The sequence below is a fragment of the Onthophagus taurus genome, chromosome 3 (assembly GCF_036711975.1).
Source record: "Onthophagus taurus isolate NC chromosome 3, IU_Otau_3.0, whole genome shotgun sequence".
Lineage (NCBI taxonomy): Eukaryota > Metazoa > Arthropoda > Insecta > Coleoptera > Scarabaeidae > Onthophagus > Onthophagus taurus.
The window spans coordinates 2,083,170-2,110,941 of record NC_091968.1 but is presented as its reverse complement, the minus strand read 5'-3'; the positions used below and the strand labels follow the sequence as shown (position 1 = coordinate 2,110,941).

The 27,772-nt window shown below is 35.0% G+C and overlaps 1 protein-coding gene across 1 annotated transcript; it reads right to left on the bottom strand.

The window, feature by feature from the left end:
* Positions 1–1,223: 1,223 nt before the first annotated feature.
* LOC111420070 (prominin) lies at positions 1,224–23,015 on the bottom strand. The gene is made up of 15 exons (XM_071195169.1): positions 22,495–23,015; positions 22,219–22,441; positions 21,982–22,172; positions 21,660–21,847; positions 17,846–17,941; positions 17,518–17,720; positions 17,121–17,259; positions 16,897–17,067; positions 16,526–16,847; positions 6,449–7,124; positions 6,274–6,392; positions 6,087–6,224; positions 1,537–1,638; positions 1,376–1,480; positions 1,224–1,311 (listed from the first exon to the last, which is right to left on the bottom strand). Exons 1-15 carry the CDS (start codon positions 22,851–22,853, stop codon positions 1,275–1,277), a joined length of 3,069 nt encoding a protein of 1,022 aa, XP_071051270.1. The 5' UTR covers positions 22,854–23,015; the 3' UTR covers positions 1,224–1,274.
* Between the last annotated feature and the right edge of the window lie 4,757 nt (positions 23,016–27,772).

The window sequence follows — 27,772 nt, the reverse complement described above, 5'->3', positions numbered from 1 at the left end:
TGAGGTCATTAACTTGGTAATAAAGATTATTAACAGCATCTTGGCAAAAGCACTCCACCATCGCCGGTTTAAAGATTTCCTTGAAGAAATAGATAGTCAGTTTTCTGCACAATAAAATGCGATGGCTTTCCAGAGGTAAAGTATTGCAACGTGTTGCTTTGTGCTTGCGTGAAATAAGAACATTCCTTAATGAAAAAAGCATTGACTGCAAAAATTCAACTTTATGGCAGATACCACAATTAAACTAAATGCACTCAATCTAATACTGAAAGGAAATGGCAATGCAACTATTGACACGAATTACTTCAGCATAGCTTTAAAAAACAAGAAGGATGGATTCGCTGAGAGATTTGGGCAATTCAAAATGAACAAAAGTACTCTCGCGTTCATAGTAAATCCTCTCAACACAAATACTAATGAGATCAACTTTGAGCCATTTGGAATTGATTCTGGATCGCTTCAAATGCTATTGGTAGATTTGAAAACCAAGGACTTGTGGAGTTGAAAGTTCACAGAACTCAAGCATAAGTTGGAAGAGTTGGAGTCCAGAAAAGCATGCATATCGCGCAGCGCAAGTGGACAGCTCTAAAAGAAATTCCGCGAGTTGAGGTTCTCATATTCGGCGCATGGAATAGTCTTCTAGAATGCTACAGGTGAAGAAGTTGGCATATGGAGTGTTAACGATTTTTCGGGCTAAACCCGAATGTTTCTAGTTCTAGGTCTAGTGTTAGTTCTAGTTTTATACCAGAACTAGAATCATTCGAGTTTAGCCGACTTGTGAGACGTGCGGCTAAATCTGAATGTATCTAGTTCTAGGTCGACACATATGTGCGAGCAAGCGTCTTCTTGCATGAATATAATAAAATGTAAACTTAGAAGTCAACTAACAAATAAAAATCTAGAATCGTGCTTGAAACTTAAAACAACAAGTTATAGCCAGATTTAATCAAACTTTCAAAAGGCATGCAAAGCCAATGCTCTCAATGTGTTTTTATATAAATAAATATCATTTCATATTTAAAGCAAAATTTAGTGGCTCTGTAAAAACTGGGAAATTTTGTAAATTGTAATTTTTGGCTCTTCCATTTCAATAGGTTGCCGACCCCTGTCTTAGGTAGATGCCCTGGGTTGATTTTATATCCCATTTTTCTTACAACAACATATCTCATCTTATCTAAGGATGGAGATGTAATGGGATCAAAAAATTTATTTCTTCAAACACTTTATTATATTTATAATCTAAAATTCTTACTTTACACTTAAATTATCAGCATTTAAAGCCACCCTCTCGGTGCAAGTCCTTGTCCAGGTCTTATTTAGCAGCAAAATGATAATTTAAAAATAAACTTCAAAAGATTAAAACAAAAAATCTTACCTGGGTGATTTAGAAGTTTTTTCAATTTGTTTCAGCGAATCATACCTACTTAAAGTTTGTTTCTGCTTCGGTTTTAACCGTCTCTTTGCAAACATATTTGTCATCCTAAACATTAAGATTACCATAATAACAGAAATTTACTATTAATTTAAAACAATTACGTTTTCTTTGGAATTTGTTTTTTAACATCTTCACTCGTTGAAGTAGAAGATACCGTCGAAGTTGTTATACTATCATGTTGTAATTTTGGCAGAGATGGAGGTCTAAAATTAAAAAGAATTGTTTACTAATTTTGAAGTGGAAGGAACGAATGGTGGGATAGGGAATACAGAGAGGCCAAGAGAGAAGCTAGAAGGAAATTGAGACAGTGACAGAAAGGGGACGTAGAGATAGATAGATATATAGAGGCCAGGAGAAAATACAAAGAAGAATGCAAGAAAAAGAAGAGCGAGGCCGAGAAGGTTAGGGAGTTGAAAGAGGAAAATGAGGTATGGAGATACTTAAAGAGGATGAGGAAGGGAAGAGAGGAAGTCAACAGAGATATACAAATGGCTGAATGGAAAACCTACTTCATGGGATTGTTGGGAGGGGTGGAAGACTGGGAGAGGGAGAACAAGGTGTGCAAGGAGGAGAAGAGATAACACTGCAAGAAATGGGGGCAGTGTTGAGGGGACTGAAGAGGGGAAGGGCGCCAGGAGAGGATGAGATCCAGAATGAGGCATGGTTGGACGCGACGCAGACAGTGAAGAAGAAGCTATGGAAGGTAATAAACGACATATGGATAAGGGAGAGTTTTCCGGACAGGTGGAGGATGGGAATAATATGCCAACTGTATAAAAAGGGGAGTAAAAGGGTGATGAGCAATTATAGAGGGATCACCCTGTTGGACACAACTTTCAAAATTTATGCAAAGTTACTGCTGGGGAGGTTGGAAAAGGAAATGAAGAGGGGGGAATTTTTTCCGGATGGGCAGGCATGATTCAGGAAAGGAAGAGGGGCAATTGACAATATATACATTCTGAAACACCTGGTAGATAGGGAGTTTAACAAGAAGGGAGGAAAGCTGTATGGATTGTTTATTGACCTGAAGGCTGTCTTCGATAACGTGGATAGAGAGAAGTTGTGCGAGGAAATGAGGGAGAGAGGTATCTCAGAACAAGTGATATGGAGGGTGAAGGAGATGTACAGAGAGACGATGTCCAAGGTTAAAGTGGGGGAAGAATTAAGTGAAGTATTCTAGACGACAAAGGGAGTGAGACAGGGGTGCCTGCTTAGTCCCATACTATTTGCAATATATACGGCGGACATGGAAAAGAGACTTGTGAAGGGGCAAATGTGTGGGGTTGGGTTGGGTTGGGTTGAGTTCTAGGAGGAACAAAAGTGCACGCTTTGGTATATGCGGACGATTTGGTGGTCGTGGCTAAAGAGGCGGTGGAGATGAAGGAGATGATGAGATCCCTGGAAAGATATTTTAAGGCGAAGGGAAAACAAAGATAATGAAGTTCTACAAAGGGGAGAGAAGAAAGAAGGAGGAATGGAGGTGGCAGGGAAGAGAGATAGAGCAAGTGAAAGAGTACACGTACCTGAGCTATGGGTTCGCGGAAAGTAATAAGGACGGGCGCACGTAAGGGCGATGGCAAAAAGAGCGAACAGGGTGATGGGACAGGTTTGGAGATGGGGGGTAAGAACTTTTGGGAGAGACGTGGGAAAAAGAAAGGTGATGTTTGATGGCTTGGTAAGGAGCACAATGATGTACGGCGCAGAAATATGGGGAGAGAACAAGGTTTGCTGGAGGATATACAAACACCGTATTGAAGATGGGTACTAGGGTTGGCAAGGGAGACTCCGGGGTATGTAGTGAGAGAGGAGGTTAAGGTGGATGCAGTGAGGGTGGAGGCTGGGAGAAGAGCAGAAGTATGAGGAAATGATAGAAGCAAGACCGCATTGCGGGATGCTGAGAGAGTGCTGGAAGGAAATTAAGGAGAGGAGGCTGATCTATGGGCAAAGAGACATGGAAAAATATTATAGAAGAGCGGGATACTCAGTAACTGGGATCGAAAATAGAAGAGCGGAAAGAGGTAAAATGTGGAGAGAACTGAGAGATAGGGACAGGGACATACAGAGGCAGGAAAGAAGGTCACAGATACGAGAAGGGAGATACAATGAAAGGTATGGGGAGATAGTGACAGAGGAACTGCTAAAGTATTTGTTAATGGAGGGGGATGATGAAGGGAAGAGATTGGTGGCCAGATTCCGCTGTGGCAATGAGGAGAGGGGGAATAGGTACTGGGCGAACGATGTGGAGAGGTGGTGTAGGCTGTGTGGCGAGGATTGAGAGACGCTGGAACACATGCTAAGAGGGTGTAGTGAGCTAAGGGAGGAGGCAATGGACAGGAAGCGGATTTTGGGAGAGGGGGGCGAGGGCAAAAGATGGATGAGCGAGGTGATGAAGGCGAGGAGGCGAAGGTGTGGGTTGGGTTGGTTTGGGTTGATGAAGACGAGGAGGCGAAGGTGTGGGAAGGGCTCGCCCCCTAGAGGATCTGGAGGTATATATATGTATATATATGTATGTATATGTATACATACATACATATATATACATATATATACCTCCATGTATGTATATGTATGTATATGTATGTATATGTATGTATATGTATATATATATATATATATATATATATATATATATACAGGATGTCTCCGAAATGCGTGTACAACGGAAGTCTACAGATTCCTTGGCTCAAAATAGGTCGATTTATGTTAAGTTATCTATATCCAAAGTTGCTTCGTTTCGCCGCTAGAGGACTTCAAAATTAGCAAAAAAATTTTTTTTATTTTTTATAACTCGAAAACGTGTAAATCAATTGTAACCATTTTTCAGAAGGGAGTTCCTAGGTTCAATTATCGTCTTTTTATGGGTTTTGATACAATTTTAGGAACACAGGAATGATGGAAAAGTCATGTGTACACCGGATATTATATAAAGACAAACTTTTAATCATTTCTAAGAAACAAAAGGTAACAATAAACTCAACAAATACAAACACTACAAGTAGGAAATATTTACAAAAATTGTTCAAAATGGACACCGTTTTTCAAAATACATAAATTTATTCGTTGTAAAAAGATAAATTGCACTCTGTCCATTGTTTCGCGATTATTTAATGTATTAAATGTTAAGAAAATGTTTCTTCGTAATTCCTCTTCACTACCAATTGTAGAGGCATAAACTTTTGACTTCAATGCCCCCCAAATAAAGTAATCACATGGTGTAAGGTCTGGTGATCTTGCTGGCCATTTTATTGGGGCATCAGCTCCCCTTCGACCATGATATCATCGACCAGGATATTGTTGGTTTAAATATTGCCGAACAGCCATCGTAAAATGTGGCGGAGCACCATCGTGCATGAACCACATATCGCGACGAAGTAATAAAGGTAAATTTTCTAATAAATCCGGTAACGACTGTCTTAATAAATTTAAATAAACTTCGCCATTTAACCGATTTGGTATTATTACCGGTCCAATGATGTTATCGTCAATAATTCCAACCCAAACATTGACTTTAAATTGATGCTGATGATGGACTGCTTTGGTCATATGCGGATTTTCTTCAGCATAAACATGATCGTTACGCATGTTAGTGATACCAGATCTGGTAACCGTTGCTTCATCTGTCAATAAAATCCTTCTACTAAAATGGGTCATGGATTCTTTCGTTTTGGATGAGTTGGCAGAAAGTCAAACGCATTTCGTGATCCACAAGTAAAAGCTCTTGTACTTTTTGAAGGTGATATGGACAACGTCTTTAGAGACTTCTAGTTGATTTCCTAAGCGTATCGTACTAATTTTAGGGACTTGTGCCACGATTTATTGATGTTAACTGACAGTTAAATGCAAAGCATACTAGAGTTATGTTTTATCATAGCAATAACATATGCATTATCCTTTTGTTTCTTAGAATTGATTACAAGTTTCTCTTTATCGTACTGAATCAACTAAATACGACTACGTTTTTTCCTAACACTGTACGCTTTTAGCATCAATGAATTCCAACGCTTTTGATTAATTAATGATATTGTATTCACGTAAACATAAATTGTAATTAGTTGAAATCAGTGCCAACTACGGCGAGGTAACTTTTGTAACTGCAATGACGTAAATAAGGCTTGCAGATATTTAAAAATACCTTTATTCTATCTAAACCACTCATGTAATCTAAATCTTATAAGAGACAAAAATGGTTTAGAACTAAATGGGCTACTCAGAAATTATAATAATGTAATTGTCTCCTGGCCAAAAAAAAATATATGGAGTAATATCCGGTGAACACATGACTTTTCCATCATTCTTGTGTTTCTAAAATTGTATCAAAAACCATAAAAAGACGTTAATTGAACCTAGGAACTCACTTCTGAAAAATGGTTTTAATTGATTTACGCGTTTTCGAGTTATAAAAAATAAAAGAATTTTTTTGCTAACTTTGAAGTCCTCTAGCGGCGAAACGAAGCAACTTTGGATATAGATAACTTAACTTAAATCGACCTATTTTGAGCCAAGGAATCTCTAGACTTCCGTTGTACACACATTTCGGAGACAGCCTGTATATAGATTGCATTGTATTATATTATTAGGAAAGGAAAAATTGTAAATATAAAGAAACAATAAAACGCTTATTATTACTAATTTTGAAGTAATTTTGAGTTACCTTGGAGGACTTGGAGGAATCGGTATAATGGAGGCTGAACTTCTATCCTCGATGTATCGTTGATCAGATGAGCTGGAATCGGGAGTAACCCAGACAGTATCTTCTGGGTTACTTGAAGTTGAGTATCTTCTATAAGTACTAAAAAAAATATTTTTAAAGGTTTAGGCTTTAATTTTTAAAAATTTACCTTCTTTGAAGATACTCAGCTTCAATAATCTTATTATATTTCTTAATTAGATGAATAATGGCAGGAGTAATAACAATAAATAAAATCGTAATGAAGAAAAATGAACATGATAAAGCATTCTAAAAAATAAATTCAACTTAAAATAATTGATTTATCTAATTTTTTAAAAACAAACCAAAGAATCGATTAAATTCGAGCAAGTTTGAATCCTTACAAAATCAAAAATGTCCCAAAATGGGCGACATCGCGCCGTTTTCCTCCGTACTTGTTCGTTCGAAAATCTGTGTAATTCATTTAGATACTTTTCAAATCGAAAATTATATTTTTTCACATTTTTCTCGATAATCTCTACACCTTTCTCATTTAAAACATCCTCGATTCTATCTAAAGCACTCAAAAAAATTTTCGATTTCTCTCGAAGTGGCTCGTAAAGAATTTCAATCGATGTTAATTTATACAAAACATTATCTCGGAAATTATTTACAACTTGGTACTCTCTTTGGATAATTTCTTCGAGTTTTAAAAGAATCGCTTCGAAATTATTCGCCGTTTTTGTATTTTCGATTTGTTTAACGACCGAAAAAATTTGTTGTTTAAACGTGAATAATTCCCGATGAGTAACCGGAAGCGAAACTTTACTTCTTAATCGTTTTAGATTTTCAAATTGATTAAATTCTTTCAAGATCGTTTCTAAATCGTTCGATTTGAACTTAATTTTGTTTGTGTCGAAGGTTAAAGTTTCCAAAACCGATTTGAAATCACCCCACGTTTTGAAATTAAAAATTTTGGTTAAATCGAGACGATTTTCTAAATGAAACGTGGTGTAGGATGATTGATTTTTTTCGCAACCCCTAGAAATAATTTAGATTAATTTATTATTTAAATAAAGGAAAAATTTAAGAACCATCATGTGGCTTAAATATCGACGATGTTTTTTTTAATCGATGTGAAATGACCTAAAATATACGATAAAAACAAAAAGAAAGTGCGGAAAATTGTAGTACATAGAGAAAAATCACATTAAAGTTTCGATATGACGTGGTGATAGCGTGGTGTTTGATTTTGTTCGGTTTTGCATTCAACATTTTTCGAAGGATTAATATATCTATTTTTATATATTCTTTCTTCCGCCGCGTTGTCGTATTCGCTCGTGTTGACCTTTATCCTGTCGTTGGAACCGGAATCCCCGTATCGATGTCGGGGTGCAAGATCTGCTCGTCTCGCCTGTCATCCAAGAGTCCAGGCCTTCAGTGCGGCGGCTGCCACGGGAACTTCCACGCCAAATGCGTAAAAATTTCGTCCGATGCGCTTGAACAAATTAAGGCGGGGGGTGTCTTTTGGAAATGTTCCAAATGTCGAGGAAATTTGGATAAATCCGTCATAATTGACGATGAAATCTCTGATTCCCAGTCTTCTAGTGGCCCTAGCAATGCTCAACTGTACCGTCTCTTATCATCTATTCAGAATGATATAAAGAATTTATCAAACAAATACGACGAGATTGTTAAGTCAATTTCCTTCTACGGCGACAAAATCACTGATTTCGAGCGAGCCCTTAACAATTTCGGTGATAAGATTAAGCAGGTCGATGCGCTGGTCGCTGTAAATTCTAAACTTAAGGCTGATCTAGCTGCTGCGGAGTGTCGCCTTGATCACCTCGAGCAGTATTCGCGGCTCAATAATCTGATCATCGCGGGAGTTCCCGAACATGTAGGAGAAAATCTTCCCGAAATTGTGTCCAACATTGCGGAAGCTATCAAATCTCCTATTGTGGCTTCCGATATAGATGCAGTTCATCGCTTGCCTCAAAGACCATCTCCAGGAAAAGACAAGTCGCGCGCTAAGGCCATTATAGTAAAGTTCACCTCCAGAATAACACGTGACCGTATTTTTAGCGCGGCCAAATTATATCGTCGCAGTGCCAATGGCCGTTGTCTGTCGATTCCCGACGTTGCGGATAATCTTTACATTAATGAACATCTTACGGCTCGTAACATGGACCTCTTTAGTAAGGTGCGAAAAATCGCGAGAAATAAAAACTACAAGTATATCTGGACGAAGAGCTGCGTGATCCATGTGCGGAAAGATGATAGAGCGAAGATTTTGGTGATCAAATCGTCGTCTGACTTGAATAAATTGTAAGATGGCCCTCGTCGTTTTTATTGTTGTTCCTATCACTTTTTAACGGTTTATGGGTATCAGCTTCTATTATCAGAACGTCCGTGGTTTACGATCCAAGACTAATACTTGTTCAATCAATTCACATGCCTTATTGGCGGATTTTATCTGCCTTACTGAAACATTTGTTAATTTTAGCATATCCGACAAGGAGTTACTCAACTCATCTTATACCGTATATCGTCGCGATAGAAATTCAACGGCTTCCACCAAGCGCGATGGTGGCGGAGTCCTTATAGCTGCGAAGCATGGCTTTCATACCGTTCCCATGCCGAGTCTGCAAAGTGGTGCGGAGGACTTGTGGTTGAAAGTTCAGTGCGGTCAACTAATTTTTCTTTTGTGCTGTGTTTATCTTCCTCCTTCTGCTGATGAAGCGCTGAATCTGTTTTTGTCCAGTGTGTCTGCTGTGCGCGATGCCTACCCGGAAATTATGATTGTTATTATAGGTGATTTCAACATGCCAACTATCTCTTGGTCTATGTCTGAAGATGATGTATTAATTCCCACAGGGAATTTCGACCGTCGCGCGATTGATTTTCTTAACATTTATTCATATTGTAATTTTAGTCAATTTAATAATGTATCGAATATTAATAATAGAATTCCTGATCTTGTTCTATGCGCTAACGGTCGAGTCGAAAGCATACACCTCTGCAACGATCCACTTGTGGATCCTGACTGCCACCATCCACCGTTTGAATTCTTATTATCGGGCATGTTCATTTGTCTGAGTGATGGTCCGAATGTTCGCTTTCTTTTTAAGAACGCGAATTCCGGAGCTATCAAGTGTTTCTTAAATAGTATCGATTGGCAGACTGTTTTTGCTGGGATGGGCGTGGAGAGCATGGTTGAAGTTTTCTATGACCGCGTTAATTATGTAATTAACAGAGACGTTCCTAAGCGCTTTCTGCCTAAGCAACGTTTTCCTTACTGGTACAAACGTTCAACTATTCGTGTCATTAAAGAAAAGCTACTTTACCATAAAAAATGGAAATCTACTCGACTTAATAGTGATTACTTGGCTTTCTCTATCTTGCGCTCCAGGTCTAAGAGGCTTATTGCGGCTGATTATAGAGATTACTTAAACTCGATTCAGGCGGGGGTTATGGAAAATCCCAAAGGAATCTGGTCCTTTGTTAAGTCCAGGAAAGGGGATGCGTCTGGCTTGCCGGCCGCTATGTTTTCTGTTGATGGGTCAATGGTGACCTCAGGTCATGATATCTCTTGTGCATTTGCAGAGTATTTCGCCTCGGTTTTCGTAGATGGTAGTATTGACCGCTCAATGGTCTTCGGTGGCCAGGGTGTTTCACCTTGGTTCTCTGCTGACGCAGTCCTCAATGTTTTGACCCATCTTGACAAGTCCTCTGACTCTGGTCCGGATGGTATTCCATCTTCTTTTTTGAGGGAGTTTGCTGCCGAACTGTCGACCCCACTTTTTCTTATTTTTTCAAAATCCTTACTCGAAGGTACTTTTCCGCGCGCGTGGAAGACAGCTTTTGTCGTTCCAATATTTAAATCAGGGAATAGACAGTTGATATCTAATTACCGTCCAATTTCTATTATCTCGTCTATTCCAAAGGTTTTTGAAAAAATTGTTTGCGATTACTTTAACCACTCTATTGCTCACTCTCTCATTACTGAACAACATGGATTCTTGTCTGGCCGATCGGTTGAGTCTAACTTAGTGTCTTATGTTAATTTTATTCATTCTACCTTAAATGAGGACTCACAGGTTGGCGCAATTTATACCGATTTCTCTAAAGCCTTCGACAAGATTGACCATGGAATTCTTATACAAAAGCTGTCCTCCTTTAACATCCCTGCCGGCATTGTGCGCTAGATAATGTCATATCTTTCTGACAGAAGTCAGGCAGTTAGGATGGGTAGCTTTTTGTCGGACTACAAACCCATCTCATCTGGTGTGCCTCAGGGAAGTCACCTTGGGCCCACATTATTTCTAATTTACATAAACGACATTTCTGTTTGCTTTAAATTTTCCAAATTCCTGCTCTATGCGGATGATAACAAAATATTTACTAGAGTCAGCTCTAGTCATGACTGCCTAAGGCTCCAGGAGGACCTTGATCGTCTACATGATTACTGTCGCGTTAACAAACTTTATTTGAACTATGACAAATGCCAAAAAATAACGTTTACATGGAAACGCTATCCTATTAATTTTAATTACAACTTTAATGGTAGACCTATAATCTCTACTGACAGAGTGAAGGATCTTGGCATTATACTTGATGCCAAATTGAGATATCACCTTCACATCGAAGTCATGGTGGCGAAAGCCCTGCGTAACCTAGGGTTTGTTATCAGAATAAGTAGACAGTTTACCAATTTTACAAGCATTAAATCCCTTTATATGGCATTTGTTAATAGCGTATTATCCTATGGTTCCATAGTGTGGAATCCTATGTACGCGGTCTATCGTGATCGCATCGAAGCGGTTCAACGACGCTTTGTACGCTATCTGGCTTACAAATATCATCTTCCCTATTGCGATTACGATAGACGCTGTGTGGTTTTTAACTTATTATCCCTGCGGCAGCGTCGGCTAGTCTCAGACTTAATTTTTCTTTTCAAACTGGTCAATGGCTTGCTGGACGCACCTGATCTTCTGTCTGTGTTGAACTTTAATGTACCACAGCGTTTCACGCGGCGGAATACTACATTCCTTTTAGGCACATCGAACATGAACGCTCATCTAAACTCGCCTATCGTTCGGCTTTTGAATACTTACAATCAGGACTTCAACCATGTTACTCTATTTGGACTCTCGTTGCGCTCATTTAGAGAATTACTATTACGTAACGTTTAGTTGTTATCTTCTGTATTGTAGTACAATTATATAATATTTTTCGCTTTTTTTTTTTTTGTAATTTTTTTTAATTAGTAACTATCAATGCTGTTATTATTATTTTCATAGTTAATGTTATAATTATTGTTATTTTTTTTTTCTTTTCTCGCTTTTTTGCTTGGTATGTAGTTAAGTGCTTTGTTTTTATGAGGATGCTTCACTGGGGATATCCTCCCTGTTTGTGTCCCAATAATAAATAAATAAATAAATAAATAAATGACGTGTAACGAAGTTACATTACTTTTGTTTTTCAAAAACCGAATATCCAAAAAAGTTACCGAAAATTAAATATATCCGAGTATACTTCCCACACTACCTCGATACGTTACAGTTTCCACGATTTGTAGAAATTCCGAAAAAGATATCTTATCTCTTTATCACCGCCCGTTTATGCAACCCAATTCACATTTTATTAATTTTGATAATTTTCTTAATTAGACTTTGATTTTCTCCGTTTTCCATTTCGAAACCGTTATCTTAAATTCCAACAACGTTCCCTGACCGAATCATCAATAAATGAAAGTGATTAATAAAATTGCTGAATCACGAAAACATGTGCTTTCCGAAAAATTATTATCAAATAATTAAATAATGCCGAAATTAACAAATTTCCAAACAAGATACGACAAGCCACATGTTTCTATCAGTCCAGCCGACCGTCCCGAGGAAGTTTCAGCAGCCAGCGAGCTACCGTCGAGCTACCGTATAGCGACTATTTTTTATGATGCGGAATTAGAAATCGTAGACCGATCAAACCGATTTCAAACATTTACAAATATCATGAAATAACCGTCGAACGATTCTAAAGATGATCCGCTTATTATTAATACAATAATTCACCGAAAATCATCCCGCATCGTAATTAATTAAATTACTCCATTCCTGATGGTCATCCGTTGAAAATATTGCCCATGTAGGATTGCCCCGAACATCACCCAACTGCTGGAATTGTTTTGTGTTAAGGTGCGCGTAAATTAATACAGATTAATTGGTTTTAACGTGAAACACGTGGTCGGGAAAACGTTTGTGAATATAAGTGCCGTAAACAGTGGCCGATTTTGTTAAAAATATTTTTGTGATTTTCCGTATAAGTAAGGGTATCTTTTGATTTGTGTTATAAATTTTTCCGTTAATTATTGTTGATTAATTGTTAATTACTCCGCCGTTCTTTAGCCGATTTTACCCGTTCAAAGACTGTAATTATGTAATTTTATGTCCCGCATCCGATAGCGCCGTCAGAATTTTGCTATTTTTGTTAATTAGCGCCGCGCATTGTAAATTAGTCGTTGATAACTTGTACTGATACGATCCCCCACGCGGAAAAATCCAGTTTTCGCCCCAAAATGGTATAAATAGCCGGCCAAAATTCTGATTTAAGACAGTTCTTCAACAGTTCTTCATTAGTTCCATCTACGACAACTTTAACAGTTCCGAAGACACCCGCTAATTTTTTTCTTAGAAATATCCGTATTTCAATTTTACCGTAAGTCCGATTTATTTTGAAAGACTTTGATTTTATTTTTGTTAACTTTCATTAATTGTTGTACATTTTGTCCCAACCTTAATACTCTTGGAAGGTTCTTCGAGTATTCCGTTCTTTTGCACCTTAGGAAGGTTTCCAGGTGTATCCCATATCTCCGCCTCATTTTTTTTTATTTGTTTAATTTAAACTCATTTATTATAATGTCAAAGTCTTGTCAATTTATTCCCACCGTCCCCATTCTCCGACCGTGGTCACAAAGCAATAAACTGCCCTGCTATTCGTTTATTTTATTATTAATAAAGTTGATAGTTATTTGTTTCCCGAATTTCTCTTGTTTTCTTCTTTCCCATACCGAATCCCTGGATCTCCGACTGTAACCCCCAAAAGTTACCTGGACGCGAAAGAGTTCCTCAACTCTCTAAACATAAGGTGGGGGGCACCAAAACCCCTTTTCCTAGGACCGAACAAGGATAGGTCGTCGCAGACGTCACAATCTAACACTAAATAATATTTAAAACTAGAACTAACTCTAGAACTAGAAACATTCGGGTTTAGCCGCACGTCTCTAAAGACGGCTAAACCAGAATGATTCTAGTTCTAGGTCTTGTGTTAGTTTTAGTGGTAGTGCTAATGCAATACTAGGAGTAACAATATACCTAAAACTAGAATGATTCGGGTTTACCCGCACGTTTAACCCGAATGATTCTAGTTCTAGTGTTAGTTCTAGTTTTAGTGCAATAAAAATATGGAACATAGTGATATCTTATGCTAACTAGCACTACCTATCACTGTCATGTCACTAGAACTAACATTGGACCTAGATCTAGAAACATTCAGGTTTAGCCGTCTTAAGAGACGCACGGCTAAACCTGAATGATTCTAGTTCTAGGTTTTCTGTTAGTTCTAATGACAGTGCTAGTGTAAAACTAGAACTAACACTAGACCTAGAACTAGAAACATTCGGCTATAAAAATATACAACATAGTGATATCTTATGCTAACTACTGCAACTTACCATTGTCACTAGAACTAACATTAGACCTAGAACTAGAAACATTTTAGCCGCACGTTTCTAAAGACGGCTAAACCCGAATGTTTCTAGTTTTAGGTCTAGTGTTAGTTCTAGTTTTGCACATAGTGTTGCATGTTATTAATGAATTAGAACTAGAACTAACACTAGACCAACAACTAGAATCATTCGGATTTAGCCGCACGTCTTTAAAGACGGCTAAACCCAAATGATGCTAGTTTAGGTATAGTGTTAGTTCTAGTTTCATACTTGCACTATTACTAGACCTAACACAAGACCTAGAACTAGAATCATTCGGGTTTAGCCGTCTTGAGAGACGTGCGGCTAAATCCGAATGTTTCTAGATCTGGGTCTAGTGTCAGTTTCAGTTTTAATTGTTATTCACAAGAATTAACATTAGACATAGAACTAGAAACATTCGGGTTTAGCCGCACGTCTCTTAAGACGGCTAAACCCGTATGATTCTAGTTCTAGGTCTTGTGTTAGTTCTAGTGACAGTACTAGTGCAAAACTAGAACTAACACTAAACCTAGAACTAAAATCATTCGGATTTAGCCGTCTTAAGAGACGCACGGCTAAACCCAAATGAGTTTAGTTCTAGGTCTTGTGTTAGTTCTAATGATAGTGCTAGTGTAAAACGAGAACTAACACGCGCGTCTAAACCCGATAATTTCTAGTTTTAGGTCTAGTGTTAGTTCTAGTTTTAATGCTATACAAATATGAAACATAGTGATATCGAAGTATAAAGTTCGAAGTCACTTCGAACTTGTTTCTGAAGAAGGTTGCAACAAGGCATCCGAAACATCAAACATTTTTTCAAAAAGCGCACGACTTAACCCGAAAGTTTCTCGTTCTAGGTCTAGTGTTAGGTCTAGTGATTGTGCTAGTGTTAGTTCTAGTTTTAGTTTAATGTAACCTATAAATTGTTTATTTTATAGCCACGCAGAAAATCAATCTGATAAACTTAAAAGTAAAGCTATTTTCACTAAACTAGGTAAGATTACAACGTATATTTTCGGATGAAATATACCCTTGGTTTTGTTAGGCTTTTGATGCATAACGACAGTTAGTCACTCGTTATGGTAGTAACTGACTATCTGACGTTAGATAGACTGTATATCAATAGACTCTGTGTTAATAGACTGTGTGTCAATTGATACAAAAAGCCACAACGACTGAAATGTCTTTATTTACCATCTACCTACTCGCGTGGATCTGAATGTCAACGTAACAAACTCACCTTCTGTTTCATGTCCAACCCGACATTTGGGAAATCGCATTAGTTTAAATGTTGATTAGTTTAAATTAACCTAACTCAAACTGAAATTTCTACACAAAATTCTGAAATAAATCAGTAAATTAGATGGATTCGAATGTAACGTTTAAAGAGCCCCTTCTAAAAAGATATGTCGCATCTGGGTGACAAAGAATCGAGTGTTGTAGCAGCAATTTTTAAATCTGTAATGGAAAGACAGAGAAAAATATCACTCAACAGAAGAATAGTTACAGTAAATAGTCTTCAGCCAGTAGTATTGTAATCTTCAAGCATTTAGTACTGTTTTGACAGCAGTATACAGTATTCTGAAAGCATTAAATAGCCTTTGCCAACAATATCTAGCTTTCTCCAATTAATTAGTAGTCTGTCCAACAATATTTAGCATTCTGAAAATAGTTAATAGTCTTTTGGAAACAGTATCTTGTCTTTCCAAGCAGATAATAGTCTCTCCCAGCAGTATTTAGTCTTTTAGAAGCTAGTCGTAATCTTTTCTAGTAGTATATAGCGCACTGAAAGTAGTAAGTAGTTTTATGGAAGCAGTATCTCGTCTTTCCAATCAGTTTGTAGCTATTATATCTAGTCTTCTCCAAGAATATTGTAATCTTTTCCACCAGTATCTAGCAGTAGGTACCATTTTTGGAGAGCATGTCTTTTCTTTCCAAGTAGTTATTAGTCTTTTCCAGTAGTATTTAGCATTCTGTCAGCATTAGATAACTTTTTAGGAAGCATATCTCTTCTTTCCAAGCTGTTATTAGTCTTTTCCAGCAGTATCTAACATTCTGGAAGCAGTAGGTAAGAAAAGGAAAGTAATAAGAGGTCTTGGAAGCGGTATTAGGCCTCTCCAAGTAGGTCAAAACCTTTAACAGCAGTGTTTAGCGTGCTGGAAGCAATAGGTATTATTATGAAAACAGTATTTGGTCTTTTCAAAGTAAGTTGTGGTCTTTTTCTGCAGTATCTAGCATTTTAGAAGCAGTAGGTAACTTTTTGAAATAGTATTTCTTCTTTCCAAGCAGTTTTTAGTCTTTTACTAGCAGTATTTAATCTTCTGATACCAATAATTAGTCTTTTGCCAACCGTATCTAGCATTCAAGTATAGATTTTAGGTTACCTTTAATTTAGTGATGGTAAACAACGATATTTTAGTCGTTGTGCGTCGAAAATGTGCAAATGTGCTGCGAAAATACACTGTATTAATTAATTATCATTGCACGGGTACGATAATTAATTAACACACTGTATATGGTCAGCACGGTCGATGACGTCACAAAAAGTGACGTCACGTCGTAACTTTAAAGTTATTTTTCGGTAACTTATACACTTTTTCGCCCTTCTTTTATTATTAAAAAAAAAATTGTCGATTTTTAAGCGATATAATGATTCTTGAATTGTACTCCTACTTTAAATAAATTGGGAATTTACTTTAAAATGTTTTCAATTTTTAAGGTTTCATTTGAGTTAAGGATCTCTTTGAAAAAACCTTGGTCGTAAATCAAACCGTTTTCATCAAAAATCTTCGTTAAAACTTCGTAATGATCATCGTAGAAGCTGTTGCAAATAAAATTTTGGCCGTGGCCACCAATTAAAAATGTTATTGAACCAAAAAACCATAAAATTAATATGGTAAAGCTTAACAGGGTGATTCCGAATGATAAAATAGGCCCGGTTTTCGTTAAAACTGAGCATTCGCATGGTGATCCGCATAAAAAAGCAGTCCAAATTATCACGATTAAAAAGGATATACCTAGAAATAATGTTTTTTTATTTAAAAGGGGTAAATGGTTAAAATTTACCTAAAATTGAAATATTCCTCCACAATTCCTTTTCAACCACCACATCGAGCCAATCAATTAATTTTTTCGAATTTTCTTTTAGATTATTAATTAAAAACGTTGATAATTCCTCCAAAGACCTTAAAGAACCGTAAACAATCCTCCGATGTTTTTGTAAGCAATCATAAGCAGCTAAAATTCGAAAAATTTAAATAAATATTAACAATAAAAGAAAAAGTATTTACCCGCCCTCTCTGAGCCAGTTTCGACAACAACGGTGTTTAAAACGTCGTCATAAGTTTTCACCGTTGCCTCAATGGTGGCGTTGAAATCGCTGTTGTGACGCATCCTTTCAAAGTAACTCAACATCGGGTCCGCTATAATCTTTAACAGGGTGTAAAGAGATAATGAATCTTTTTTATGGATTTCTTTTTGTGATAATAATGGGGTTGCATGGTTTTTTCGGGAGCGATAAATCAAAAATTTGGAACGTCAGCCAAAAAAGAATTTCGCCACCCGCAAATTTATCTTAATTTAGATCTAATTAGAAATGATGATCAAAAAATAAAGGTGAGACGGAGAAGAAAAACGAGTTTTCTTTAAATTTATAAAAATACGTCTAAAACGGTTTTAGTAACAAACCTCTTCCACGTTTAAAGTTAAACTAAGTCCCGTGGGGTGAATTGTTTCACACAAGGATCTGTCTTTTTGGTGGCAAAACTTTCTGGCGGAATTTATCTGCGCGGAAAGTTCGTCCAGCGCTTCCTGTAAAGCTTTCGTCAACTTCCTCGCTAAGGAACACTCCCACGCCAATTCCGAAACTCTTACGGAAATACCTGCGCTTCCTGTCCTCCAAGAAAAAATAAATAAAAATAAAACGAGACCAAAAAAAAAAGAACAGTTAAGTTAAACGTTAATTCACTCTCGAAACTTTCTTTGTAGCACTAAAGTAAAAAAATAAGTACTTAACTCGTTTTTAAATCCACCAAACCCTCGATTGTACTTTTTAAATTTGTTTCTACTTCGAGATCGTTTAAAAAATCTTCTCCCAATAATTTATCAACATCTAAAAAGAACAAAATTATTTTTGAGGTTATGTTGTTATTAAAACTGTCAAATTTGACAAATTTAAATTTTCAATAAATTAATTTAAGGAAAATGCTTTAAATTAATCCGTTTTGATATCAAAAAGGATTTCTGAGGAAAAATTCATTATAATTGTTTCGTACGTTGAAAAAACGTTAAATCAAAATAATAATTTCTACCAACATAATTATTTTTTTTAGAAGTAATTAATATGTACCAACCTAATTAATTTTTTTTTTTAGATATTTATAATTTCTTTTTGATTAATTTTTTTATTTTGATTTATTTCAATCGAAATTTATATATAATCAAATTTAATTCGTTTCTTTATTATTAATTTACAGTGAATTTCACTTAAGATGCAACAAACAAAAATATATTTCCATAGAAACCAGGGCGTACCCAAGGTCCGTTGAGTAAACATACTGTATAAGGTTATCCAACGCTGTTATAAACAAACACAAAAATATAAAGATATTAATAAAATAATAGATTAATAAAAATTACGTTAGAATTGATAAAAAAATCGAAATAAAATTTTATTATTTTAAGGTTATCCAACTTGACTCGGTTACCATGGTGATTAAGATCCACATATTGCAGTTGCTTGTCAAAATTGACGTTGAATTTAAGTTTTTTTAATGAAAAACACATAATTAATTGGATTTAAAGGATTCAAAATGGGTAAATGGATGAAATTATAAGCAAGGTAAGTGGATTAAATCAAAAAAAAAAAATTTTTAGATCAATTAAAATGCAGAAGAATTTAGGGTTAAATAACAATTAAAACTAGAACTAACACCAGATCTAGAAAAGTCTGAAGTCGCACGGTTAAACCAGAATATTTCTAGTTCTAGGTCTAGTGTTAGTTCTAGTGATAGTGCTATGTAAAACTAGAACTAACACAATATCTAGAACTAGAAACAGTCGGGTTTAGTCGTGAAAAAACTTTCAGTTGTCAATGTCAACTTTAATTTTATTATTATATTCGTAATCTTCATAAAAATCCTTTAAAATGAGTCCAAACTCGACATATTTAACTTTAACATTAATGGAAATCCAATCACTTCCGGTTTGAAACGTCAATGTCAATTTTGACATATTTGTCACTTTCATTAAAAAACCTTTAAAATGAGTCCAAACATGATGCACTTATCTCAAAAAACAAAAAATGTTTCAATAAAAAAACGTTAAACCCGAGTTAGCAACAATGAAGATAGCAATTTAATAATTAAATATTAACACCAACCTTAATTTTTAATTTTTTTTATTGTACTTTTGTTTTTGTGATAAATTTTAAGACATTTTATAAAAATTAAGAATTTGTCAAAATGACATTGACATTTCAAACCGGAAGTTGCTTATATCTCGACTAATATTGGAATTAAATGTATCATGTTTGGGCTCTTTTTAAAGAATTTTTCACGACAATTACAAATATGTCAAAGTTGACGTTGACATTTCTAAACGGAAGTTGATCATAACTTCATTAATATTGAAGATAAATATGTCGTGTTTGTACTCATTTTAAAGGATTTTTAATGAAGATTACAAATATGTCAAAATTGAGGTTGACATTTTAAATCTGAAGATAGTTATCATATATAATAGAAGTTTTATAACTGAAGTTAATCTAGTGTTAGTCATTTTTCAGCACTTTTTATTTTTAACGTGTTTTTTGGGTCATTTCACATTGATTAAAGGTTTGATTAAGTTGATACTTACCAAGATATATACTATATTCCATACATAATGGGCATCTGTATATTATAGTAAACTTTTCCTACATCACGTTTCCTACCTCACCCCGTCAACATCAATTTGTTCGAGTTGGATAACCTTATAACCAATACTCAACGGACCTTGGGCGTATCTACTTACTGTGTCCAACATAAAATGTCAATATAAATGTTAGAATATACAGTAAAACCTCGATATAACGGATTAATACGGGAGAGACAGTGTCCGTCATAGCTCAATAAAAATATACAATAACCTAGTGCTGAATAATAAAAAACACTAGACTAACACTAGCATTAAAGCTAACACTAGACCTAGAAACATTCTCTTTAGCCGTACTTCTCTTAAGGCGGCTGATAAGTAGGGCTAGTTAGCATAAAACATCACTATGTTGCCTATTTTTATTGCACTAAAACTAGAACTAACACTATACATAGAAGTAGACTCATTCGGATTTAGCCGTCTTTAGAGACGTGCGGCTAAACCCAAATGATTCTAGTTCTAGGTATAGTGTTAGTTCTAGTTTCACAGTAGCACTGTTAGTATGTAGAAAATTATTAACACTAGACAATTGTTAACACTAGACCAAGAACTAGAATCATTCGGGTTTAGCCGTCTTGAGAGACGTGCGGTTAAACCCAAATGATTCTAGTTTTAGGTATAGTGTTAGTTCTACATAGTAACCATGCTAGTATTACTAGTGTAAAACTAGAACTAACAATAGACCTAGAACTAGAATAATTCGGGTTTAGCCGTCTTTAGAGACGTGCGGCTAAACCCAAATGATTCTAGTTCTAGGTATAGTGTTAGTTCTAGTTTTACACTAGCACTGTTACTATGTAGAACTAACACTAGACCAAGAACTAGAATCATTCGGCTTTAGCCGTCTTATGAGACGCACGGCTAAACCCGAATGTATCTAGTTTTAGGTCTAGTGTTAGTTCTAGTGACAGTGTAAGTGTAAAACTAGAACTAACACTATACCTAGAACTAGAATCATTCGGGTTTAGCCGTCTTTAGAGACGTGCGGCTAAACCCAAATGATTCTAGTTTTAGGTATAGTGTTAGTTCTAGTTTTACACTAACACTGTTACTATGTAGAACTAACACTAAACCAAGAACTAGAATCATTCAGCTTTAGCCGTCTTATGAGACGCAAGGCTAAACCCGAATGTATCTAGTTTTAGGTCTACTGTTAGTTCTAGTGACAGTGTAAGTGTAAAACTAGAACTAACACTATACCTAGAACTAGAATCATTCGGGTTTAGCCGTCTTGAGAGACGTGCGGCTAAATCCAAATGATTCTAGTTCTAGGTCTAGTGTTAGTTCTAGTTTTACACTAGCACTGTTACTATGTAGAACTAACACTAGACCAAGAACTAGAATCATTCGGCTTTAGCCGTCTTATAAGACGCACGGCTAAACCCGAATGTTTCTAGTTTTAGGTCTAGTGTTAGTTCTAGTGACAGTGTAAGTGTAAAACTAGAATTAACACTATACCTAGAACTAGAATCATTCGGGTTTAGCCGTCTTGAGAGACGTGCGGCTAAACTCAAATGATTCTAGTTCTAGGTCTAGTGTTAGTTCTAGTGACAGTGTAAGTGTAAAACTAGAACTAACACTATACCTAGAACTAGAATCATTCGGGTTTAGCCGTCTTGAGAGACGTGCTGCTAAACTCAAATGATTCTAGTTCTAGGTCTAGTGTTAGTTCTAGTGACAGTGTAAGTGTAAAACTAGAACTAACACTATACCTAGAACTAGAATCATTCGGGTTTAGCAGTCTTGAGAGACTTGCGGCTAAACCCAAATAGAACTAACACTAGACCAAGAACTAGAATCTATACTTAATTATACATATAGAATTAACATTAAACTTTTTTTTAGGTTAAGTCACTTCTGTCAAAATGATATTTCATTCAAAAATCTTTTCTTATTATCTAATTTTTTAACTTTACCTTTTAAATCTTGTTCAATCCGATCAAAAACCTTTTCAAACGCAACCCCAGTAGCAAAATTCATTTGTAAATGTATATTTTCAACGAACGTTTCGAGATCCGTAACGATCAATCCCGTTGTATACGGAAGTTTTTCAACGGATTTCGTTAATTTATCATTCGAGGCGAGCATTAGCAATATACATGTCCTAAAAATCAACAAGAAAAATTACCCAACACGAAAAAAACCCTGGAAGTAAGATCTCGAAGCTAACATAACCTAACTTTTCATTCTTTTTTAATTATTTTTGTTTCATCGATTTCTTTTTTGGGGATTACTTACACCAAGATCGTTAACGTCGTATAAAGAAATAAGGCGAGAAGTCGATGATGCTGTTGTGATCCATCATTTCCGGTTGACGTGGTCGAAGTTTTCGAGAAACATAATTGAGTTATTATTGCTATTGGAAGAGATATCGACAGTATAAACCAGATTGTTATAAAAAATAAAACTAACGTTTCTAATTTGGTGACCTAAAATTATTTAAATCAAAAAAAGAAACACTTTTACACGATTTACCTGTAATATTAATAAGTGTAAAGGTTGCGTTTTCCAATTAGACTCTTTAAAAAGTTTTAAAAGTTGATTAAAACTACTTGGATGTAAAAACCCGATTAATTGAGAGTAAAAATTAAAAAAACCAAAGTCTTCATTAATTTTATGTACTTTGTATTGTTTTCCGTTTGGAATTTCATCAAAAACAACCTCAAAGTCATCAATATTAAATTGCGAAAACGTCAAACTAAAAATGTAACATTAAATATTTTTTAAATTATTTATTTATTAATCTCGAACCTATTTTGAGTATTTCGACATATTTCTTCATCAATTTTCTTAGAAATCGATTTCGACAAATGATTTTCTCCAAGAAAATCGCTTAAATAAACGGAAATCCCGTCGAGCGATCCCGAATCTTCCGTGAAAATCCTCGTTAAATTTCCCAGCAGCAAGTTTTCGTTACCCGAAACCAATTCCAGTAACTTTTCGTTCCGATCGCGGGGGTTCTCTTTCATTAATGCGCGAATTTCCCGCAAATTTTCCTTTATTAACACTTGCGAAACTAAATTTATCGTGCGCTGATGATTCTCTGAACACAAATTTCCAAATACCGTTATTGAAAGGGAAAGAAACGTTAATAATATGTAAAATAACATTGCGGTGGACGTGGTTTGAAACTAACTAATGGATAAGTTATCCGAAAGGGGTTAAAATGGGTTGAGAATGTGGGTATTCAGTTCAATAGGATTTCGTTTTAAAACCAGGCCATTTCAGGGATTAATTCTAGTTTATAAGGTTTCTTTATCATGTTGTTTTTATTTAGAGCTATTATGTTTAAAAGTTTAGTTCTACTTTTCGTTCAATAAAAATATACCACAATCTAATGCTGAATAACAATTAAAACTAGAACTAACACTAGACCTAGAACTAGAAAGTTTCGGGTTTAGCCGTGCGTCTTCAGATAGTGGTAATTCTACATAGTGACAGTGCTAGTGTAAAACTAGTACTAACACTATACCTAGAATCATTCGGGTTTAGCCGTCTTTAGAGACGTGCGGCTAAACCCAAATGATTCTAGTTCTAGGTATAGTGTTAATTCTACATAGTGACAGTGCTAGAATAAAACTAGAACTAACACTACACCCAGAAATAGAATCATTCGGGTTTAGCCGTCTTTAGAGACGTGCGGCTAAACCCAAATGATTCTAGTTGTAGGTATAGTGCTAATTCTACATAGTGACAGTACTAGAATAAAACTACAACTAACACTGCACCCAGAAATAGAATCATTCGCGTTTAGCCGTCTTTAGAGACGTGCGGCTAAACCCAAATGATTCTAGTTCTAGGTATAGTGTTAATTCTACATAGTGACAGTGCTAGTGTAAAACTAGTACTAACACTATACCTAGAATCATTCGGGTTTAGCCGTCTTTAGAGACTCATTTGGGTTTAGCCGCACGTCTCTAAAGACGGCTAAACCCGAATGATTCTAGGTATAGTGTTAGTTCTAGTTTTACACTAGCATTGTCACTATGTAGAACTAACACTATACCTAGAACAAGAATCATTTGGGTTTAGCCGCACGTCTCTAAAGACGGCTGAACCCGAATGATTCTATTTCTGGGTGTAGTGTTAGTTCTAATTTAATTCTAGCACTGTCACTATGTAGAATTAACACTATGCCTAGAACAAGAATCATTTGAGTTTAGCCGCACGTCTCTAAAGACGGCTAAACCCGAATGATTCTATTTCTGGGTGTAGTGTTAGTTCTAGTTTTACACTAGCACTATCACTAGAACTAATATCATTAGTCGTACGTCTCGTAAGTCTCTTAGACGTCATACAATAATTTGCTAAAATGTTCTTGAATCCAGTCTAATGCTCTTAATTTTCTATTTATAATACCCATGTTATTATTAGGTTGTATGTAATTAAGTGTGGGGAATGTTTTGCAAAAAGCGAAACATGTAAAGTTTTTATTCTGGCCACCACAACAATCGGACTGTTTGGAGTTTTTCCAGTTTGGGATCAAGGAAAAGTGGCAAAGCAAAGGATATACATCAAAATCGAGATTGTTCGCTTCCATGGTTCCTTATAATTCAGTCTTCTGTTTGTATAAATCATTATCCGCTGAAAGTGTCTTCATTTTGTTCGTTAACTTTTCTTTGGTGTCACCATCTTCAGTAAAAACCATGTCAGATTTATTTTTGTAATCCCATTCTGATAGTTTCTGCCTCTGCGCTAGAAGAAGAAATTGATGGGTTTCACTACACAGAAAACTTAAAACCTAACTTGTTTGCTCAAGCCGATCTAAATGATTTGGTAAGGTACTTGGATTTAATAAAAAAGAATGTTGAACTACTTGGGCCGTCAGAAAATTTTAAAAGCTTGGACAGAAGAACATTCTGTACTAGAATTGCGTGACCGCAAAAAGCATTCTACTACCACCTCTACACATAACATTAGGATTAATAAAAAAGTTTGTGGAAACCTTCGTGTTTGTTTACCCATTTTTAATAAGCATGACCAAGGAATGTTGAGATAGGTCAGGATTGTTTACCCATGTTAATGACCGTGAAAAGAGTTGTTAGGATAGGTCTGGTTTGTTTACCTGCTTTAATAAGCGTCACCTTATTACTCATGTTAATGACCGTGAAAAGGGTTTGTTATCATAAGTCAGGATTGTTTACCCATGTTAATGACCGTGAAAAAGGATTTTTAGGATAGGTCAGGATTGTTTACCCATTTTTATAAGCACCACCAAGGATTGTTTACCCATGTTAATGATAATGCCTCAATGGTACAATTTTATAAGTTGGGTTAAAGGGAATTAATTTTCAAAATATCTTATCTCAAATACTAATTGAGATATTATAATGAAATAAGAAGCAGTTTAAAGCAAAATTGTTTAGTATTAAGTGTGTTGAAAATCGTTTCTTCAAAACTCCAAATCTCGGAGTAATGGTTTTTTGATTACAACTCTGCAAAAACGTAATTATGTGTTAGGTTAAAAACAATTAATTTAAAAAAAAACTTATCTCAAATACTAATTGAGATATCATAATGAAGTAAGAAGTAATATAAAGCAAAATTGTTTAGTATTAAGTGTGTTGAAGATCGTTTCTTCAAATCTTAGAGTAATGATTTTTTGATTACAACTCTGCAAAAACGTAATTATGTGTTAGGTTAAAAACAACTAATTTTAAAAAATCGTATCTCAGATACTAATTGAGATATCATAATGAAATAAGAAGTAATTTGAAGCAGAATTGTTTAGTATAAAGTGTGTTGAAGATCGTTTCTTCAAATCTCGGAGTCACCATTGTTTGATTACAACCCCACAAAAACGTAATTATATGAGTTAGGTTAAAAACAATTAATTTTAAAAAAATCGTATCTCAAATACTAATTGAGATATCATAACGAAATAAGAAGCAATTTAATGCAAAATTATTTAGTATTAAGTGTGTTGAAGATCGTTTCTTCAAATCTTCAAATCTCGGAGTCACCATTTTTTGATTACAACCCCACAAAAACGTAATTATATGAGTTAGGTTAAAAACAATTAATTTTTAAAAAATCGTATCTCAAATACTAATTGAGATATAATAACGAAATAAGAAGCAATTTAATGCAAAATTATTTAGTATTAAGTGTGTTGAAGATCGTTTCTTCAAATCTTCAAATCTCGGAGTTACCATTTTTTGATTACAACCCCACAAAAACGTAATTATATGAGTTAGGTTAAAAACAATTAATTTTAAAAAAGTCGTATCTCATATACTAATTGAGATATCGTAACGAAATAAGAAGCAATTTCATGCAAAATTATTTAGTATTAAGTGTGTTGAAGATCGTTTCTTCAAATCTTCAAATCTCGGAGTCACCATTTTTTGATTACAACCCCACAAAAACGTAATTATATGAGTTAGGTTAAAAACAATTAATTTTTAAAAAATCGTATCTCAAATACTAATTGAGATATCATAACGAAATAAGAAGCAATTTAAAGCAAAATTATTTAGTATTAAGTGTGTTGAAGATCGTTTCTTCAAATCTTAGAGTAATGATTTTTTGATTACAACTCTGCAAAAACGTAATTATGTGAAGTTAAAAACAACTAATTTTTTAAAAATCGTATCTCAGATACTAATTGAGATATCATAATGAAATAAGAAGTAATTTGAAGCAGAATTGTTTAGTATTAAGTGTGTTGAAGATCGTTTCTTCAAATCTTCAAATCTCGGAGTAACCATTTTTTGATTACAACCTCACAAAAACGTAATTATATGAGTTAGGTTAAAAACAATTAATTTTTAAAAAATCGTATCTCAAATACTAATTGAGATATCATAACTTAATAAGAAGCAATTTAATGCAAAATTGTTTAGTATTAAGTGTGTTGAAGATCGTTTCTTCAAATCTCAGAGTAATGATTTTTTGCTTACAACTCTGCATAAACGTAATTATGTGTTAAGTTAAAAGCAATTAATTTTAAAAGAATCGTATCTCAAATACTAATTGAGATATCATAATGAAATAAGAAGCAATTTGAAGTAGAATTGTTTAGTATTAAGTGTGTTGAAGATCGTTTCTTCAAATCTTCAAATCTCGTAGTTACCATTTTTTGATTACAACCCCACAAAAACGTAATTATACACTGAGGGAAATTATGCTTGACTTTCAAGAAAAATTTATTCTTGAATGTATTTCTACAAAAATTTTTTTTGTTTTAAGAATCGAAATATTATCGAATGAAATATCTTATATTCTTGGCATCGAAGAATATCAATTTTTTGTATCAAAAAATTCATTCCTGCGTCAATAATTTATAATACTCAAATAAAGAATTATACAAGATTGTTGTTACATGAATAAGTTTTTCTAAAAAGAGAGATACGTTATTCTTGACATAAGAAATTTATTCTCGATACGAAAATGGGATTATTGACGAAACAGTAAGATACTCTTTTTCAAGATGATTAATTTACTTTCACTAAAAATTCGTTTTCTTGAGAATCAAGAATATTTGTATACTTGCTTTGAGAATATGTGGTTTTTCTTCACTTAACAAAATGATCTTCTTGTGGATATACAAGAATATGATACGCTTGTGCCAAGAGTAATAATCTTCGTTCAAGAATATACAGGGTGTATCTGAATGACTGCAACAAACTTCAAGGGGTCATTCTTTAGTGAATTTTAAGGGTACTTTGATATATGAACCATGGGCGACTTCGGCTCCCCTAAGGAGCTACACCCCTCCAAAAATGGCGGAAAATTTTGGTTTAATTTCTTTTTCTCAAAAACCATAAACACTAGGAAAATGAAATTTGGGGAATATGTTTAACTCATAATAGGGCACGTTTTGACGATATTTGTACTTTCAACCTACCCTTCTAAACTACTAAACGTAACCACCCCCGTTCAATTTATGCCTAGATTTTTTTTATGAAGATGATAAATACATTGGAAAAATTTCAGTTAGATAGATAAAACTATTCTAAAACTTTTTGTCTCTCTGATTTTCTTCGAAAATTTAATAATTTCTGAGAAAAAAAATAATTAAGCAAAC

Excerpts from the sequence above, each read along its gene's own strand:
- LOC111420070 (XM_071195169.1), bottom strand. The coding sequence starts at position 22,853 with ATGTTATTTTACATATTATTAACGTTTCTTTCCCTTTCAATAACGGTA. Across the intron at positions 22,442-22,494 it reads TGTCGAAATACTCAAAATAG|TTTGACGTTTTCGCAATTTA; the intron begins GTTCGAGATTAA and ends TTACATTTTTAG. Across the intron at positions 6,393-6,448 it reads CGAATTTAATCGATTCTTTG|AATGCTTTATCATGTTCATT; the intron begins GTTTGTTTTTAA and ends TTTATTTTTTAG.